Consider the following 15,949-nt stretch of genomic DNA (forward strand, 5'->3'; position numbering starts at 1 on the left):
ATGGCTCTTTGGCCCCTGCACAAGGCACTGTTCAGGGCGGACATTTAATTGCTGGTGTTAGCCTTGGGGTGGTAAGGAGCTCCGTGTCCACTCTTCAATTCAGTAGGCAACACGGCAGCTGATGCTCCCCCTGTGGGTAACACAGGTCACGGAGCAAAGAAATAACTCTCCACGGCCGCCAGCATACCAACAGGCCAAGTTGCCTCTCTACTCACCGGCCATCCCTTTCTCTCAGCTGAAGTGCAGTGCTGAACCCGTTAACGGTAATGGCGAGGGGAGCAGGAGAGCAGGAGAATGCCAGTGGCCATCAGTGTAGCACGTTTGATGTGCCAGCAAGTTCACTGCTCTTGAGCTGCTGCCCTAGAGGAAGGGCAGGGACTGGGGCCGGGAGGTCCAGGTGCAGTTCTGGGGCTGTGTTTCCAGAAGCAGGGTCCCTGAGCAGGAGACATCCCCAGTGTACTGAGTTGGAGAGTCACACAAGTTTTCCCGGGAGCCAGGACTTACTGCGTACCTCCTTTGACAGTCTCTCCATCCTGGACCTGCTTGGCCTCTCTGTCCCTGCCATTTGGATCAAGTGTGGCTTACCCAAGTGGGTACAACATGAGAGTATAACCATCTTTGTTTGTGCCTATGTTAGTGTTTTGTGTCTGATTTCCCCTGGGGATGTGAACAAACATCTGTTGACACTGTACAGGGCACCAGGACAGACCAAAGAAATGATTTTCCCGAGTCAAGTTTAATGAAACAGTTTACTGGAGTTACTTAAGAGTATGGGTGATATGAGTCCAAGGCCCGCCTGGGCTACAGAGTGAGATCCAGGAAAGGTGCAAAGCTACACAGGGAAACCCTGTCTCGGAAAACCAAGAAAAAAAAAACCATGGGTGACCCAGGCAGCTACATTAATTGAAAGCCCGCCATTGCATGGGTAACAGCACACAAAGTCTGCAACACTGGGGTTCCTGAGAGTCTTCTCGCTGCTAGAAAAATGTTTACTACTTAGGTGACTTTAGGGAGAGCTCGTGAGAGCCTTTCCTGAGTCTTCCAAACCTCTGTCAGCTCTCCATGACAGGATGTTTCAATTCAGACCAAACACTCCACCCACTCCAGATCTTAAATCTTTAGACACCCTCTTCCACAGCTCTCTTAAGCCTTGGAGCAGACAATATATACATCTATTTCCTCCCATTTATGACGCAATATTGGGCTGGACCAAAGGAACAGTCACTTATTCTCAGCGATTTGACAAGTTACAAGTTCCTGAAAAGACCACCACCCACTGTGAAAGGTCTCCCTTCATACTGAGGCCGGTACAGCAGTCATCTATGGGCATACACAAACGTTTTGAAGGTAAGTGGACACATTATACTTAATAAAAAATAAAACAATAGTGGTCGTCTCCTTGCTGGGGCCTACAACCTCCACAGCCACTGGACTTTGTCTTGACTTGGAGTACTCTCTAGGAGTTCCCTCTTTGGGACAGGCCTTCAGTTTGATCAGAAAGCAGCTGTTTGCACACATAACAATGCCACTACTGTACCACTATGTACATGGTCCCTGCGTGTAACACGATAGCACACAGGGTCTGGAACCAAGCAAGACTATCTGGAACAACCCCCCTCCCCCGCCACCCCCCAGCTGTGTTGAGCCTCTTGGCACTGGAAATCCAGGCTGCAGACAAAGATCCTCCAGCTCACCCGCTGGAGGACTGACTCCTCCATGCCTGAAACCGAAGCATGTGATGTTTTTAGGATGAATTCTCTAGTATTGGCATTCAGCCAAAACCAGTGGCGACATCATTTGTGGTTTGGGGGACCTCAGGCTTTTCCTTCCCAACAGAGGCTGCCTCCACCTAGCACCGGAATTTTCACCCCACAACCTCAGCTCTGAGAATGCCTTTGTTCCAACTCCTGAACTGCATTAACTATTGTCTTATCTGTGAGACACGTAGGCTTGGGCTTATGAAACCTGTTTACAGAGGATAACCAGGATCACTGGACCCCCACTGCGGTCCAACTCAAGCAAGTGTCAGTTGGTTCTGGGATTCCTCTCTGGAGTGATCTATTCATGACACTTTCTTTCTTTTCTTTTCTTTTTTCTTTCTTTTTTTTTTTTTTTTTTTTTTTTTTTTTTTTTTTTTTTTTTTTTGCCAAATGCCGTTTATTGAAGGAGGGAGGCGGTCTTAAATACAGGCTTACAGCACAATGGGAGAACCCCAGAGGGCAGAAGTTCGCTACTGATGTTTTACAATCTTGCATCTAAGCTGTTAACGCCCATTATGCAGGATACACAGGCAAGGATCTTCCCTTAAGCATTCAGGAGGGTGGAACCTGGCAGGGAATTAGCATAGGGAGGATATCAAGGTCAAGGTCAGCAAGCAAGGCAACAGTTACCCAAAACGGGGACCAGGGACCTACAGGTCCCCCTTTTACTAGAAAATGAGTTTCTGACTTAGGTTGCGTGGGACGTCAGCAGGTCACCTTACCCGTCATGGAGACGCCTGCCCAGGCCACACAAGTGCTCTGATCTGTGGTGTTTTTTTTTTTTTTTTTTCTCATGGCACTTCTTGATTCCATAGCCTCCTCCTGGATCCACAAGAATGCTCCATGCTTGGAGCATTTAGTTGTGGTTTTCCACAAGACCGGGACCAAATAAGACCAGGGGGGTCACTACACCCAGAAGAGGTCATTCAAAATGTCTCTCACTGCACTGCACCAGAGGTCACCCCCCACCGCCACCCATCCCCCCTCCCCACCCGCCCTCACCCCCTGGCACAAAGGTGGCTTAGGAGTAAGTTAAATGCTTCACTGCTCCAGTCCTCACAGGGTCACCCTGACCCATGACTGTGCTGTGCCTCTACCAGAGGAGGCTCCATTTCTATGCAAGTCTTACATCTTCCCATAAGTGACAAGTTTGGTGTCCCAGGAAAACCTTTGCTCCTTTCTGTGTTCATTTTGGCCTCTCTGCAAAGATCCTACATCTTGACTGGACTGTTGGAACATCTGCAACCACCTAGCTGAAACTAATAGACTCATACATGAAATGCGTGCAGTATCGGCTCAGGCTGGGTGCTGCGCTGTATTATCACAGCACTAGAAAGATCGAAGAGTGACCTAAAAGGGCAGAATGGGACCGGTTGCCAACACCCACACCTCACCACCAGCAAGGCTGGATCGGAAAGGAAGGAAAAGTGAGCTCGTGTGCCGGGCAGCAGAAAACTACCAGGGTTTGCTTGTTCCTACAGCAGAGCAAACTGGAGCCTCAGAGACAAACAAAGAAAATGATCACATCCCTGGCTCCCAGGCAAAAGGGAGAGAGTAAGTGAAGCGAAAGATAGAGAGAGCCATTAGCCTCATGGTTATGCTGGCAAAGTACTCATCTGTCTTCTGGAAGCCCATGGCCTGGTAGAGAGCCAACGCGCTATACTGCACAATGCTAGTCTCAAGGACCACGTCACTGTAGCCCTGGTCCCTTGCAAACTGGAGGACAGTTCTGACCAGGGCTTTCGCTATCCCCTGTCCTCGATGCTCTGAGGACACAGACAGGCGGAAGAGCTGCAGTTGCTTCTTTCCTGAGGGGGGATCCTTGACTGGCAGACAGCCCACTGTACCCACCACCTGGTCCCCAGACTCAGCCACCCAGAAGGAGCCACGTGCATTCAGGTAGGACTTGGTGATGTCAGCCAGGTCTGTGTGAAAACATGTAGCCACATAATCTCTGCAAACAAGCCAGATAAGGAGCCACAGGCAAAAGAGCACGAGGAAGCTGCACACTGTGGCCAGGAGCCAGGAGCCAGACACCAGGGCTATGGTTACGAGCACCCCAAGTAAGGGCAGGAGGGTTCGGGGCAGTGTCAACATACGGCGGAAGATGGCAGGGACATGCTCCTCCATGCCCCTGGAGAACAATTCCAGGACCCTTTTGTGGTCCCTCTCCTGGTACTGGCGGATGTGATAAGGAGCCATGCGGAGACTTCTGGATCTCAAATATCAGTGATCACAAGGGACATCAAGACCTTCTTGCACGGCTTCCCTGAGCCCTGCAGGAAACAGAGGAAGTCAGGTCAGTCTCCCAAGCCCCTCCTAGCCTCCCAGAAACCCGGAGATTCCATTCATGGGTGTGCCTCTGTCAACACCCAGGAGGAGGCAGGAAACTACTTCTGTGAGAAAGCATCAGGTCAGCATCATCTATGACACCCTCTCCCCGAGCCCCCCCCCCTTTCCTCCCTTTTCTAGCCACGTGACCCTGGGACATGTCCCTAGACCTCTCCGAGCCTGTGCATCTTCATCTGTAGATCATGGTAAAACAACACCCGGTTTCCAGGTTGCTTTGAAGATTTAATCCGGTAAGCTATGTGCAGACCCTTCCGTATCACACTCCGAATCCGATTCCAAGCTATCTGACCTTTGGTACTGAGCTGGCACACTATGGAAAGATAGGCTGTTCCGAGGTCTTTCTTTCCTTCTTCAGGGTCCAGACACTGAAAACTCCTGTATTCCTAGGCACACGTTTCAGCAAATCCTCTTTCCAGCAATTGGGAAGATTTAGTCTACACAAAAGCGAAGGGTCAAATCAGAAACACTCTGCCCCATGGGTCCTCAGGAAGGTTGTGGGACTCCAGACCCACAGAGACCCCCAAGTCTCACCTCTCTGCCCTCTCACCTGGTACCACAGATCTAAGAGTGTCCAGGATGGCCTCAGCTTCTGACAATATCCAGGAGAGCCTACCAGAGCCTGATGAATCTCTAGGGAGCAGATCTGGCTTGGCACTTCAGGATCCGTGACATTACATGGCCACGGTAAGCGTGCAACGTGACCATGTGATCTACACACACGCGTGGAGTAGTGACGTGATCTGGCCACGCCCCTATCCGGTTTTTAAAGTGGAGCGCCATATTCCCGGTTCTCTCCTCTCCTCTTCTTCTCCACGCATGTGTCTCTCCCACAGGCCTGCGCACTCTCTATCCCTTTATCTCTAATAAACTCTTATAAGCGGATTCTGTCGTGTTTCGTGACACTTCCTTGCAGGGTAAGAACCCAACGCAGCTAAATAACTAACACTCATGGCTTCCTGAACAGGGTCACACTGCAAGCCCACGCTTTGTCTGCTGCAGCACAGTTAGCTTGGGTCTATCGGGGGCAGGGCCAGTGGGCTCTCGGGAGAAATCAGACGTAAGGTAGGGTGGAGCCTTACATCATAGGAGCCTTACCTACTCCTCGGGAGTCATGTGTGGTGAAGCTGGGGAGCCCTTGGGCATGGACCTCGGTGGCAGGGCCACAGACAGGGGTGATGGGTATAGCACAGGGTCATGTGGTAAGCTGGCACTTTTTTGTAGTGTTTAGCCTGGGCCTATGGTTGAGCTCTAAGGAGAAGGATAGGAGGCGGCCTCGGTGGGGGTCTTACACTGAAGAAGATCCTCAGAGGCATTTTGGACTTGAGGGACAGAGAGAAGCCTTTGGAACTTCCAACACTGCAATAAACACCAGAGGATGTGGGGGAGGGAGCTAGCGAGGTTTCCCAGGAGGACTTGGGGTCAAGACTCTGAGAGAGGTTAGTTAGCCTCTGCCAGCAGGGAGAAGCTTCTCAGGCCAAAGGGAGAGAAACCGGGATTCCTGAGCAGGACTAAGGAACAGCTTGTGAAGAACATGGTCATAGCTTTTGGGGAAAGACACCTTACATGGATTCTGAGAGGTGAAGGGTAGGCTGTAGGGAGGGACGTGGAAGGGAGGGGAGAGAGAGGACACCAACTTCAAGTTTATGTAGCAGGAACCCTTACAAGGAGCGGATAGCCAGCCTTTTAACTAGTGAGATGCAGGAACTGTGGGTGTGTTTATGAGACTTGATCTACATGTGGTCTCTTGTGCTCCTGGAATTGAGTCCACACTGCCTAATAAGGATGCAGGACCTGCAGAGCCAGGTCCTGGCCTCCCATCACCCATGTTCTTCCTTGGTGGCCACCTTTCTTTTCGAGCCGTGTCTTGGTCTTGTGTCACTCACCGGCTGCCTTCGCAAAGCCGGGGTTTTAGCTCCAGCGTCCTCTCCTGGAACACTCACTGCCCTCAGGAATGCCTGTCACTGTTGAGGGTGTTCACCTGTCCGCAGGCCTCTAAGCACCCGGGGGCTTCTTCTATGTAAAACACCGCCCCCACCTCCCCACGGGGCTGCCTCCCTGCCTCCTTCCGAGAGTCCTCACCCGGCAGAGTCCAGGATGTTGTGGAAAAGGGCCGTGAGTCTTCCCTTGGTGGATATTTTTTCTTTTCATAGGAAGAACCTGCGGGTCTCTAATGAGAACCATGACAATGGCTAAGAACAAAGGCACCGCTCAGAACCTCATCTCCAAAGTTCCACCATTGGGGGAAGAGCACCTGTTTCTCTCCCCGTCAGCCACCTAAGCTCAGCCGTGAGGACAACTCCCCAGGAGGAAAAGTGTTCTACCTGGGAGGGCACTGGAGGCTTCCGGAAGTGGCGGACTTGTTTCCGAGGGGGACGATCTTCCGGGAAGTCGGCTCTCAGAGCCTGGCGCGAGCGAGTGCTCCTCCTCTCGTGGTGACCCTTACCTTGTGTGATGGGGCACAGATCACAGATCCCCCAGCCCACATTTGCTGCGCTCCCTCCAAGCCGGGGCTGGAGAACACATGCAAGGGGTGCGCGGGCTCCGCGGCGCCCCCTGGCGGCAGTGCCTGAGCTGAGGCGGGAGGAGGGAGCCCAGGAACTTGTGCCCAGAGCAGCCCTGGGAAGGCAGCCTGCAAGAGACACAGTGCGTCTACCGCTTTCTAGGGCTTCAGGCTTAGTAGCCACACAGCCTTTGCCCTCAATCACATTTTTAATTAAAAAAAAAAAAAAAGCTTTAAAAGTGTATAATTCTGTGTATTACAATGGCTGTTGAGGCCGTGTTTTGAAAATAGTCCGTAAGAATCATGAAAAAGCAGAACACCTGGATCAGTGTTACCCTCACACAGAACACACATTCATGTGTGTGAATGCGTCAGACTCTAACTCTTTCTACTATCTTTGGTAGATTGTTGACCTGTGTCAGATATTTGTGGCTACCAACAAAGGACTCTGTCACTGCAAACCGTGAAAATGAAGAGGAAAGCTCTACTGAAAATGTGTTCAAGCATTCAAAGGGAAAACTAGTGTCTGAAAACAGAGGAAGAACATGGCTAACGAAGAAGGCAGGTCAGATGTTTCAGACGTAGAAAACATTGGTGCCTTGTCTTGTTTTGCTATCAGCCGTTTTGAAAACTATCTCAGGAGTCAACACTTCAGCTCTGGTAATGTTAAAGAGGGCTGGAACAAACGATACCGAACATCTCACATGGAAAGGTCATCGAGTTTCTCTAAAAAGCCTTCCTGAGATAAGTACCTAAGAAAACAAAACCGGTTCGGGCTGGGGAGGTGATGGAGTGGGCAACCTCTTGCTGTACAAGCATGAGCACCAGGCCGTGGGGAAGAGCCACCTGCCTGTAACCCCAGCATGTGGGAGGCAGAGTTCCAGATTCCAGAGCCAGATGGCTAGCATGTCTGGATGAATTGTGAGCTCTAGATTCAGCAAGAGACACCTTGCCTCAAAATCTAAAGTGGGAAGTGTTGGGAGAAAACACCTGCTGTCAACTCTGGCATCTGTGCACACACACCCCTCTACACATGCCTGCACATATGCTTATATGCACATACACTGCACACACAAACCCCAAAAGCTTTATACATCTGTGTTTTTTCGTAATAATATATGAGAATCAATGCTGTTGTTGTTTATTAATAGCCAACCAATTAATTAAAAATGATTATTTTTGGACTCTTATTTATTTAGCATATAAAATAATCCAGCTTATTACATTTTCATATATGTTTATCACTGGATTTTGCTTGTATTCATTTCCTAATAATCTCTTCTCTATCTGGGGAAGTTTTAAGAAATATTAATGCAGTTTTCAAAATTATGTGGAAAAATTTACCTGGGAGTATTTCTAGATAAAAGAGAATCAGGAGGTGCAGGTTTGTGTAAATATAACAAGAAGTGATTGATGCAAGCGTTCTGTGCATTATTAAGCTTGGGCTGTGTCGTGATGGAGTATGAAACACTCTCTACTTTCTAAGAGAATGAACTTTTGCTGTACCTCACGGCCAGAGTTAATAATATACCTTGAGGTCTCTTAAGACTGCCATTCTACTATGTACTCAAACTGTTGATTTAACCTTTCTTTAAGAGAACAATGTGTTTCTAAGCTAGCACTCTGAAAGGACAAGGCCATGTTCAGTAAGTGCCAAGACTGTGAAGCACCTGGCATCTCCCAGGCACGGCTTGAGCTGGAAATGAACTCAGATCTCAAGGTTCAGCCGTGGGAATTCAACATTACCATGGCCAAGGTTGATGAAGTTGGTGGGGGTCATAACTTTTGTGCCAGTTCCTTAGCTGAAATCTTCCCAGAAAACCTAAGTCGGGCTAGCTGTGAATTGGAGAAGAGGTTTAGAGGGAAACACATGGTCTTTATAGCTCAGAGGAGGGTTCTGCTCACGCCAGCTAGAAAAGCCATACAAAAAATAAGCAGATGCACCTAGAAGCCATGCCGACAGCAGTGCATAACACCATCCTCGAGCACTTGGTCCTCCCGAGTGGAATTGTGGGTAAGAGGATCTGTGTGGAACCGGACAGCAGCTGGCTCCTGATGGTTCGTTTAGACACAACCCAGCAGAACAATGGAGCACGAGGTGGAAGCTCTCTCTGGTGCATTTAAGAAGCTCACAGGCAAGAAGTTAATTTTGAATTCCCAGAGTTTTGGTTGTTAAAATAAAATGACTGGATAAAGTGTCATTCATAGTTGAGAGAGAGAGAGAGAGAGAGAGAGAGAGAGAGAGAGAGAGAGAGAGAGAGAACAATGTAATACTCATCCTTACTGGCCTTGAACTTCCCATGTAATCAACTTGTACAGCCTAAGCTAATGTATAGCTGCAATCTTTGTTTTGGATTGTTTTTCTCAAGACAGGGTTTCTTTGTGTAGCTTTGGAGCCTGTCCTGGAACTCACTTTGTAGACCAGGCTGGCCTCGAATTCACAGAGATCTGCCTGGCTCTGCCTCCCGAGTGCTGGGATTAAAGGTGTGCACCACCACTGCCCAGCTGTATAGCTACGATCTTAAGTTATGTACCGTTCCATGCCCCAGACCCAGAAAATGCATATGTATCATTTGCTGAAAACAAATATGAAAGTTAAAAGCAGCATTGTAAAATTTACCATAAAGGTTGAAAGCAACATTTATGGGTATTGGTTGATAAACAATGATGTTTGTTATCTGGGTCAGCTGGGATCAGGTGGACACAGTGACTTAATCTTTTGTAAGACTGTTAACGATTTCTGTGAGGCAGGGATTCTCAACCTGTGGGTTGTGACCATTGGAAAACACGTATTTCCGGTGGTCTTAGGAACTGAGAAACTGCTCAGTAGCAAAATTATAGTTATGAAGTAGCAACAAAATAAATTTATGGTTGAGGGTCCATAAGATCATCGGGAATATGTGGGAAGAGGCTTTTTTAAATGCCACATGTTGAGAACCGCTGCAGTGTAAAGGATTCCATTCCTTCCCCATGTGGCGCTTTCGGTGCTGTTCAATACTTTGTTGTTGTTGTTGTTTGTTTGTTTATTCGGAGCTGAGGACCGAACCCAGGGCCTTGTGCTTGCTAGGCAAGCACTCTACCACTGAGCTAAATCCCCAACCCCTGCTGTTCAATACTGTCAATACTTAGAGAGTTAAGTCCTTTGTGAGGGGCAGACACCCAGACACACAGAGTTCAACACACATACACAGCCATCAGACACACACAGACAGAAGACACAGACAGAGACAGATTCACAAGAAAGCCTTCAGGCAGCAGCAGCGGAAAGACAGAACAGAAGACGAGAGGAGCAGGAAGTAGAGAATTCAAATCCGGACTCCATCTTGGTTAAATGACTCCAGGGGAAGTGCTTTTTTATTTCTTCCCCTAATGTGACACCTATGCATTATCTGTAACTCTGAGTTAATCACTAACGTATATAATCCATGCAGGGCTGGAGAGATCCTTAGGAACACTGCTGCTCTTCCAGACAGCCTGGGTTTCACCCAGCACACACGTGCTGGCTCATAACTATCCATCATTCCAGTTCTGGGAGATCCAATGCCCTCTTTGCCTTCCGTGGGCACAGTAAGCACACCTGTGGTGTTCACACATAAACGCAGGCAAAACAACACTCATATACATAAAATTAAAACATACGTCTTTAAAAATAAATAAATGAATATTAAACTTATCAAGTACTTGTAGAATGTGGTTTGAAGTTGGTATCTAAATGTATTTTAAAATGGAATCAAATACAGTTTTTGTTGTCTTGTTTTTGAGACAGAAATTGAGGTAGACAAGCTCACCTCCAACTCACCATATAGCCAGGATGGCCTTGAGATCAGACCAAATTTGGTTTCTATGTTCAGAAAATTTAGTTTCTTACACTCATAACTGTACTACAATGGACATTTGGAATGAGTGATGAATTGCCACCTGCTCTAAATAGTTTTAAATTACATTTATCTGTGTATCTATCATCTATTTATTTTTTTGTATGTGTATTCTTGGGCATTTGTGCCCCAGAGCCCATGTGTAGACACGGACTACAACTTGCTAGACTCTGCTCTTTCCTTACACATGTGAGTTACAGGAAAGGTCATTAGGCTTGGCAGCAATCATTACCTGCTGAGCCATCTCGCTGGTTCTGTTTTGAGTGTTTTGATCACTTGTAACTTCATACCATTAACCAAATTGTCAAATGATTTCACATATAAATGCTTACATAAAACAATTAGCACATAAATATATCAGCAAGCCATAAATTACCACTCCTCCTCACAGGTATACAAACTGTCATTACAGAGGACAGTACTGAGAAGTTATTTGATGACGTCATTTGTAGAATGTCAACAAAAGAGGTTTTGTGAAATCTCTGAAAAATCTCAGCATTAAAGAAAACATTGACTTTTTCCTTCCCTGGTTATAAACTTAATATATGTTCACTGTATAAAGGTTTGAAACAAAGATTAGTATAAAAAAAGACTACTCCCAGTCCTGCTTTTACTTCAAAGGTTTGTGTTGTTCTTTGTGTGTCTGTGAGTTGACGACATGTGTGTGCAGATGCTGGCCGAGGCCAGATGAAGACATCAGGTCTCCTGGAGGTGGAGATCCAGGCAGTTGTGAGCTCACCTGACAACTTCTAAGCTTTTGTAACTCCAGTGCCAAGAATGGGATGCCTACTTCTCTCTGCACCACCAGGCACAGACACTTTCCACATACATACATACATACATACATACACACAAATACAAAACAACATAATACATACACACACACACAGAAACAAAAACACTCATCCACCTCAAGAAAAACAAATCTTTCACATAACCATTGAAGTGTGATGCTAGCACATGCTGACCAGTGAGGCCCCAGGACTCTGGCCCCTCACCCGCCTTTCCCAGGGCTCCCGGGCTCCATGCCTACACTTTGTGTGCACTGTTTCGTCTTCACTGTAGCTCCAGGGTACTAGAGGAAGGAAACAGATTTGCTCTTTCTTGACCTCAAAATAAATTTCAAACTAGGCATGGTGGGAGACATCCGTAATCCTAGTGCTCAGGAGCCTGAGACAAAGGAGAATTGAGAGTTCGAGGCCAGTCTGGGCTATGTAGCGAGAGACTGTCTCAAAAGGTTGTTGGGTTTTTTTCCCCCCAAAAGCTACAGAATAGAGCAGAAACAAAAATATCTAATGGTATGTCTTGTACCTTTCACACGAGTTCACCACCACATACTGCTCGCTGTCTGCTGTCTGGGGCTCTTCCATTTACCTGCCTGCATACACACCTGGTGCTTGGTCTTAAATAAGATGCTCATTTCATGGCACCTCTCTCCACATTGCAAGTAGTTGCTATGTCTCTTAGAATTATCCTTTTAAAAATGAACTTGAGATGTTTTTTTAAAGATAGCCCTGTCTTTCAGGACTCTATGCAATTGGTTTACTCAGAATTATCTCCTAATGCCAGTGAACAAATTAGCCTGCTCCACAGTACTCCTAATGCCTGTACGTGGGGGAGCTTCCCACAACCCCTCTAATGCCAGAGCAGGGGCAAGGCTGCCCCCCAGCAAGCTTGTAAGCAATGCCAGTTAATAAACACGTCCTCCACTTTGGACTGCCACACTGCTGGTGCAGTTGATGTGCACATTTGTTAATGAGTGTTATAAAGATGATCTGTGAAGCATTTATTTCTCTCCTGGGGATGTGTTCAATCCTTGTGAGCCTCTGACCAAGAAAATGAATAAACTGTTGCTATTTCCCAGGAAGAAGTTAGCAGAAGCGCCCATGTCTCTCAAGGGGTAGTTTTAAGCCCATTTAGGAGAAGTGTTCTCCACATGAACCAGGTAAGGCCAGAGCCTGTGTTGGCTTTGCAAACACTGCCCATTTCTAGCTGGAATGTAGTGCTGGTGAAGGGGATGTAGGGGGTGGGGTATGGTTCAGTCAGAAAAACGCTCGCCACACAGGCATCAGGACCAGAATTGGATCCCCAGCAATCCTGGCTCTGAGGAGGCAGAGACAAGAGGATCCCTAGGACTCTCTTGCCAGCCAGTGTAACCTAGTAGATGAGTCCCAGGTCCCAGTGAGAGACTCTGTCACCACAACAAGAGGGTAGATGGCTCCTGAGAAATGGCATCTGAGGTTGACCTCTAACCTCTGTACCTCTATGGGTGTGTACCTACACTGGAACAGCAACATATATATATATATATATATATATATATATATTATATATATATATGGAGAGAGGCAGAGACAGAGACAGAGAGAGACAAACAGAGATAGAGAGACAGAGATAGTGAGACTGAGACAGAGAGAGAGAGAGAGAGAGAGAGAGAGAGAGAGAGAGAGAGAGAAGTGCTGTGGGATGGTCTGTATGTCAAATTGCTCTGATTGGTCAATAAATAAAACACTGATTGGCCAGTGGCCAGGCAGGAAGTATAAGTGACTAACAGAGAGGAGAACTGAGAGAACAGGAAGGCGGAGAGAGATACTGCCAGCCGCCACCAGGACAAGCAACATGTGAAGATGCCGGTAATCCACGAACCACGTGGCAAGGTATAGATTAATAGAAATGGGTTAATTTAAGCTATAAGAACAGTTAGCAAGAAACCTGCCACAGCCATACAGTTTGTAAGCAATATAAGTCTCTGTGTTTACTTGGGTGGGTCTGAGCGGCTGTGGGACTGGCGGGTGAGAGAGATTTGTCCTGACTGTGGGCCAGGCAGGAAAACTCTAGCTACAGGGAAGAAAGACAGAAAAGACAGAGTTGTCCCATGGGTCACCTGTATTTGACCTTGGATGAAAGGCCAGCAGGGGTAGCGTGGAGGAGGGGCTGTGTAAAGCAGGGGTCACTGTTGCTCCCAGGCTTGGGAAGGACAAGCAAGGCTGAGTCAGTGTGGAGGAGGTGACTTTGGCACAGCCACCCACATTCAGAACCCAGCTTCATTTGGGGAGAATCCCATGGCTCACAGGCTTTGTCTGTAGCCTCCTGCTGCGACCCTCCACTTCACCCCATGCCAGCCTGGGCCTGCTCAGCAGCCTGGAGCTGTGCTGGCTCATGGCCACTCCTGGCTCTGGGTTGTTTTTCTGGCTTCCCTGCAAATCCATTCAGTCACCATGGAGAGCGAAGCATGGCCTTCTGGGTCAGTTGCTTTGGGGACAAAATGTAGATGCATCACCACTGCCTGTCCTAGATGTCTTCACAGCCCTTCTTACCAGGGCCAGAACTTTCTCCTTCCTCCCTCCCTCCCTCTCTCCCTCTCTCCCTTCCTCTCTCCCTGTTTCCTAGAGACTGGCCTTCTGTACTGCCAGAGCCAGAGCAGCAAGAGGCCACTTTTCAGCCTTCACTTGGGGTTGGCGTGTTGGGGAGGGGTGGGAGGCCTGGAAGAGATTGGGGGGTAGAGGGAGAGTGGGCTGGTGCTCTGCCCAGGACCTCCTTGAGGACAGGGTCTATTCCCAGCTGTCCAGGTTCCCTAAACATTCTCTCCCTTCCTGTCCTTGATGACTTCAAACTTGTGCTTGTCCTGTTCAGGCCTGTAGCCACAGTTACACCCATCCCATGATCCTGAAAAAAAGAGCCCACGATGGAGAAGAGCACTCACCTTGATCCATCCAGTGCACCTACCAAACTGTGTGAGACAAACCAATGAGACTCATATAATTCGAGAAATCCAGAGGCTGCTTAAAGGTAAAGGATTTATTAAGGAAGAAGACTCACTACGGCACGGGAGATTTATCACAGGGTCCTAAAGTCCAAGGTACAGTCCCATGCTGTTCTGCCTGGGTCTGTCTCAGCATCCAAGTCCACGAGGGAGAGGAGAGGGCGGCCTATGTGCGACTCAGGTCGTAAGGGTAGCCTGGAGCCATGCCCCAGGGGTAGGTACTTCAAGGTCATAGGTAGGTTGGACAGTTGCCTGCTACATCTCTCGGTCATAGATAGAACAGGTGTCCACTACACTCACATCTTCATGAGAGAGGGTAAGTTTCCCACTCAAGAGCCCAAGGTAGATTTCCAAGATCCCCACAGTCGGGGAGGTAGGCACCAAACCACTGGGTGATTCCATCTCAAGAGGGCACCCAGAAGACAGTGCTAGTGTGCACCTTGCAGAGAACTGCTAACTCTTAAGGTTTACACAAATCTCCAAGGAGCAGAGATTTTTACAATGGCAAGCACCGTGAGGATTTTCTTGCAGAAATATGAACAGATGTCCATATCCCAGAGTGGGCACTAACAGACCTGATAAATTATGTCACCAGAGTCTAGTTTAGTTGAATTAACAAGTTTATTAAAATATGTATAGGAATATGAGCAAGGAGTTACTTATAGGAGCATGGACAATACAAAGGCAGCATCATCACTGAAAAGCCCAGGCCAGCATTGGCCCTGACTCACAAAGGATGCATCCTGCAGCCCTGGACCACTTGCAGGCAGCTCTGAAGGCGAGTCCCTTCTCTCCAGCAATTGCTGCTTACCTTGGGGTGAGCCTCGGTGAATCACTTAACTTCAGGTGCTTCCTGATCTTGTAAGTTGTCTTATCCCCTGGGCCTCATGTTCCACTTACCGCCTGAGTCTCAGGAACCTACTTTCTCATTTTAGAAAGTAAGTAATGTTTCACTGCATAGGAAATAGCTACTCAGCAAGTTTACCAAAGACAACATTGCTATGATATAAAGAGATGAAGGCACATGTTTTTTCTAATTTCCAAATAAGGAGACTTCAGTGATTGCATGCCCAGGTGTACGTGGGGTGTGTTCTGGCTGTGTGCATTCCCACACTCTATTTCTGAGAAAATAGATCTCTCTGAAACAAGGACGACAGGACTTTCGGTTCCCAAACACAGGTGGCGGTTAGAAATTTACTTTCCCGGAAGCTCTGGGGAAAATGAGATTTCTTATTTTGTATACATCTACTTGTCTCCTTAATGAAAGTCTCCACTCTGCGGACATGAACATGAGCTACAGTAGCTCAAGGCCCTGGGATGTTAGTCTTTTTTCCCAATAACCCTTCGATGCTTGCATCAGTCTCCAGCACTCGGGGGCTCCTGTCTTGTTCCTGGACGGGGCTTAGCTGAAAACCTATGTGAGTAAAGACTGTAACACAAAACACAGTGTATACATGTATAAAACTGTCAAAGAATTAAAAAAAAAAAAAAAGTGGACTCAAGGTATCAGCCACAAGTCTGTGGCCAATGACCACAGGCCAAAGTCCATGACTTGCTGCAACACAGGAACACAGAGACTTCCATGTTCATTTCCTACATTTACATTCAACCGTCCTGAGGCTAGGTGAGCTGTTCCCTCAAGCCCCGCAGAAATTTCTGGTCAACAGACTCAAAAGGGAAATACATGCAGCAGTATTTT

General features: G+C 47.7%; 1 protein-coding gene and 1 pseudogene across 6 annotated transcripts; one reads left to right on the forward strand and one right to left on the reverse strand.

Moving 5' to 3' along the window:
- Positions 1–2,763: 2,763 nt before the first annotated feature.
- LOC114688551 (N-acetyltransferase family 8 member 2-like) lies at positions 2,764–6,770 on the reverse strand. 6 transcript variants are annotated; one of them, XM_028863128.2, is made up of 4 exons: positions 6,434–6,769; positions 6,192–6,279; positions 4,402–4,546; positions 2,764–4,036 (listed from the first exon to the last, which is right to left on the reverse strand). In XM_028863128.2, exon 4 carries the CDS (start codon positions 3,960–3,962, stop codon positions 3,282–3,284), a length of 681 nt encoding a protein of 226 aa, XP_028718961.1. In that variant the 5' UTR covers positions 3,963–4,036; positions 4,402–4,546; positions 6,192–6,279; positions 6,434–6,769; the 3' UTR covers positions 2,764–3,281. The 6 variants fall into 6 exon arrangements, with proteins under 6 accessions (XP_028718961.1, XP_037059758.1, XP_037059759.1 ...); XM_037203863.1 differs by having other exon boundaries at positions 6,364–6,769; XM_037203864.1 differs by lacking the exons at positions 6,192–6,279; positions 6,434–6,769 and adding an exon at positions 4,660–4,926.
- A 1,036-nt stretch (positions 6,771–7,806) lies between these two features.
- LOC114688548 lies at positions 7,807–9,021 on the forward strand (annotated as a pseudogene).
- The last annotated feature ends 6,928 nt before the right edge of the window (positions 9,022–15,949 follow it).

The sequence above is a fragment of the Peromyscus leucopus genome, chromosome 3 (genome assembly GCF_004664715.2).
Source record: "Peromyscus leucopus breed LL Stock chromosome 3, UCI_PerLeu_2.1, whole genome shotgun sequence".
In the NCBI taxonomy this organism is placed as follows: domain Eukaryota; kingdom Metazoa; phylum Chordata; class Mammalia; order Rodentia; family Cricetidae; genus Peromyscus; species Peromyscus leucopus.

Bases quoted from the DNA above. Each gene is read 5' to 3' on its own strand.
- LOC114688551 (XM_037203866.1), bottom strand. From the start codon at position 3,962: ATGGCTCCTTATCACATCCGCCAGTACCAGGAGAGGGACCACAAAAGG.